Source organism: Phalaenopsis equestris, unplaced genomic scaffold, assembly GCF_001263595.1.
Source record: "Phalaenopsis equestris unplaced genomic scaffold, ASM126359v1 Scaffold000121, whole genome shotgun sequence".
Taxonomy (NCBI): Eukaryota; Viridiplantae; Streptophyta; class Magnoliopsida; order Asparagales; family Orchidaceae; genus Phalaenopsis; species Phalaenopsis equestris.
The window spans coordinates 861,747-864,515 of record NW_018164563.1 but is presented as its reverse complement, the minus strand read 5'-3'; the positions used below and the strand labels follow the sequence as shown (position 1 = coordinate 864,515).

The 2,769-nt window shown below is 36.6% G+C and overlaps 1 protein-coding gene across 4 annotated transcripts in view; it reads left to right on the top strand.

Moving 5' to 3' along the window:
* LOC110021100 (cell differentiation protein RCD1 homolog) overlaps positions 1–2,568 on the top strand; it is a 56,866-nt gene extending 54,298 nt beyond the window's left edge. For all 4 annotated transcript variants that reach the window (XM_020719437.1, XM_020719438.1, XM_020719439.1 and 1 more), the window contains 3 exons: positions 1,578–1,768; positions 1,862–1,931; positions 2,187–2,568. In XM_020719437.1, the coding sequence (XP_020575096.1) occupies positions 1,578–1,768; positions 1,862–1,931; positions 2,187–2,297 (372 nt within the window). In that variant the 3' untranslated portion in view covers positions 2,298–2,568. The remainder of the gene's footprint in view (positions 1–1,577; positions 1,769–1,861; positions 1,932–2,186) is intronic.
* The last annotated feature ends 201 nt before the right edge of the window (positions 2,569–2,769 follow it).

Below are 2,769 nucleotides of genomic sequence, written 5' to 3'. Positions count from 1 at the left end.
CCCCCTTCTCCAAACCCTGGTCTATGCAGCTTACGTACGAACTGGCCAAGTCAAACTACCATGCGTTGGGACATTCCTACTCAATTTTTGTTGTTTTTCTACCTTCAATACCGAGCCATAGATGGTCGTAGACTACCCAAAAAATATGTAATTGTGTGTTCTTCGGGTTTAGAAAGGTTATATTTCAGCCGTAGCTGTACTAATTCAGCAACATATTCTTCCATGGGCCATTCTTGTTGAGGAAGGTGGTGTAGCCAAGTGAACACCTCTTATAGATAGTGTTTCGGAAGGAATCTAAGTTGTAATTTTTTATTCATCTTGCTCCAAGTGTTAATCTTAGATTGGCCCTCCCTTTGCCTTATTCTCTTCACGTTTTGGCACCAAAGAGAAGTGTTCTTCCTCATTTTAATGGCTACAAGTTTTAAAATTTTTTCTTGGAGAAGTTATTTAAATTCAAGAATCCTTTCCACCGTATGTAGCCAATAAATAAATTCATCCGGATCTATTCATCCGGATCTAGTCGGCCTTCAAAATATGGAATGCCAATCTTGATTTCAAAATCAGCAACCTTGTGGTGTCTTTCTCTCCACTCAAGCAGGGGTCGTGCCTCATTGTATGAAGATTCTTGGTTTCGCCTTCTTCATCCTCCACTGCATCCAATGCGGACTCCATGGTCTGATCTTCTGAATTTTTTAATTCCAAGCCCACAAGCTGCTCCTGTAGACATCTGATTTTACGTGGTAAGTCTTCAATAGTCAGTTCTTGATTGGGTTTTACAATATTTCTTCATGACGACATGATTGAGAGCAGAAAGAACCACAAACGAATACAGGGACAGAAATATGTTCACAATTTATGGGCAATAATTGGAAATAAGAAGTCCAAGATATAGGACTATCAATCTTTCACGGCTGCATAGAGGAAACCCACGATTGGACACTGGACAGAGGAAGCCCAAGGCTGGACATCAGAGAATTGTGTGCACAGTAAGGAATCCGGACATCAGAGGAAAACCACAGCTGGACAGCAAAGAATTGCGGCCACAGCCGAGAATCTGGACAGTAGAGAATGGCTGAAACCATGGAGAAGAAAACAGAGAACCACCCAAAAAAGATAGTCTCCTCTGATATCAAATGATTGCAATGATAACTCGCCTTTGAACAACATAAAACGATAAAACTGAAAAAAAGAAAGATAGAGCATTAGTGGAGAAAGAAACTAAACAATAACATTGGCAAAAGCACCATCTCAGAGCTACCTCAGGATATAGCCGTAAGGAAGGCAAAGCCAACCTTTAGGAAAAACCATAAAAATTTCCAGGTCTTTTATACAAGCTAAAGCCCTTCCTAATTATAAGTTTTTCATCCAAAGAAATAAAACTACAGAAAAACACGACACAAAACAAAAGTCTAAAATACAATAACACAAGAACATTAGGACAGCAAACTCTTCAAGCTCCGATGTCAGCCTCATGCTTGATTCTTATTTACACAAAACTCTCATCAATCACATATTTTTTTGTATTAAGGCTTCCAAATTAATTCCAATTATTTTATGTTAGCTTAATTTCGCTGTAGGTCGCAACCTTTATTGTTCAAAAAATTCTTCTGGATGATGTTGGACTGCGATATATCTGCGCTACAGCCGAGCGGTTTTTTGCCGTTGGAACAGTGCTAGCAAACATGGTTGTATCACTTGCGGAGCAACCATCTACTAGGTTACTGAAGCATATAATTCGTTGTTACCTAAGACTTTCAGAAAATCCAAGGTTCGAAGTGCAAGTATTTTTTTTATGACTTTGCTTTACAATATTTTCATTAAGTGTCTGACTCTGTAATTTTCTTGTTCACAACACATTCAGAGCATGTGAAGCTTTGCAGAATTGCATTCCAGAAATGCTAAAGGATGGAACTTTCAACAATTGTCTTAGAGTATGTAGTGAAATTTACATACATACCACACAATTTGTATGTATTTAGATATCTACCCATTATTTTAAGTGAAATTTACATCATGCCACACAATTTTTATGTATTTAGAAACTAGCACCTAAAATTTGATATTTCAACCTCTGTACTGTGCTAAAAAATCAGAATGGCTCTCATATGCTGAAGAGTACTGCAGAAGTATGCAGTTTTTGTATATGCTTTCTTATATTGTTTTGACTATAATCTGTACATTTTTAGGATGATGTGGCAACCCGGCGCTGGCTACAGCAGCTGCTGCATAATATTTCAGGAGGAAGCTTGGTTTCTACCCTTCAGCCTGCAGGGTTTGAGCATATTTTGGGAAGTTGATGCAGATTTTGTTCCTGTTGTTGTAGCAATTTAGATTTTCAGGGTCATGTTTGTTGATATGGAGATTAGAAAGCTAGCATTTGTAGAAGACGGAATCTGTAGTAAATTACTGAATAGAGAAGGTTGTATTTCAGAATGTTGACAACCATTGTAGTTGTAATTTTGAACTGTTTAGATGTCTTTTTGTTGATTTGGTTCAGAGTTATTGTAATTTTGTTAGATATGCTGAGAGTCAATTAGTCAAGAAATGGGATGGTAAATTCTGAATGTATTTTCTTATGCTGTAAATTTATGATACTGTGTTTTTTTGCAGATTTTTGGGATTCAAAATACTCACATATTTGATTCTATATTTTTCTTAAATTGTTTGAGGGGTCAAATAAATTTTGAATTGGTCATATATTTGATTCTATATTTTTCTTAAATTGTTTGAGGTGTCAAGTAAAGCTTGACATTGTCATGATTTTTTTTT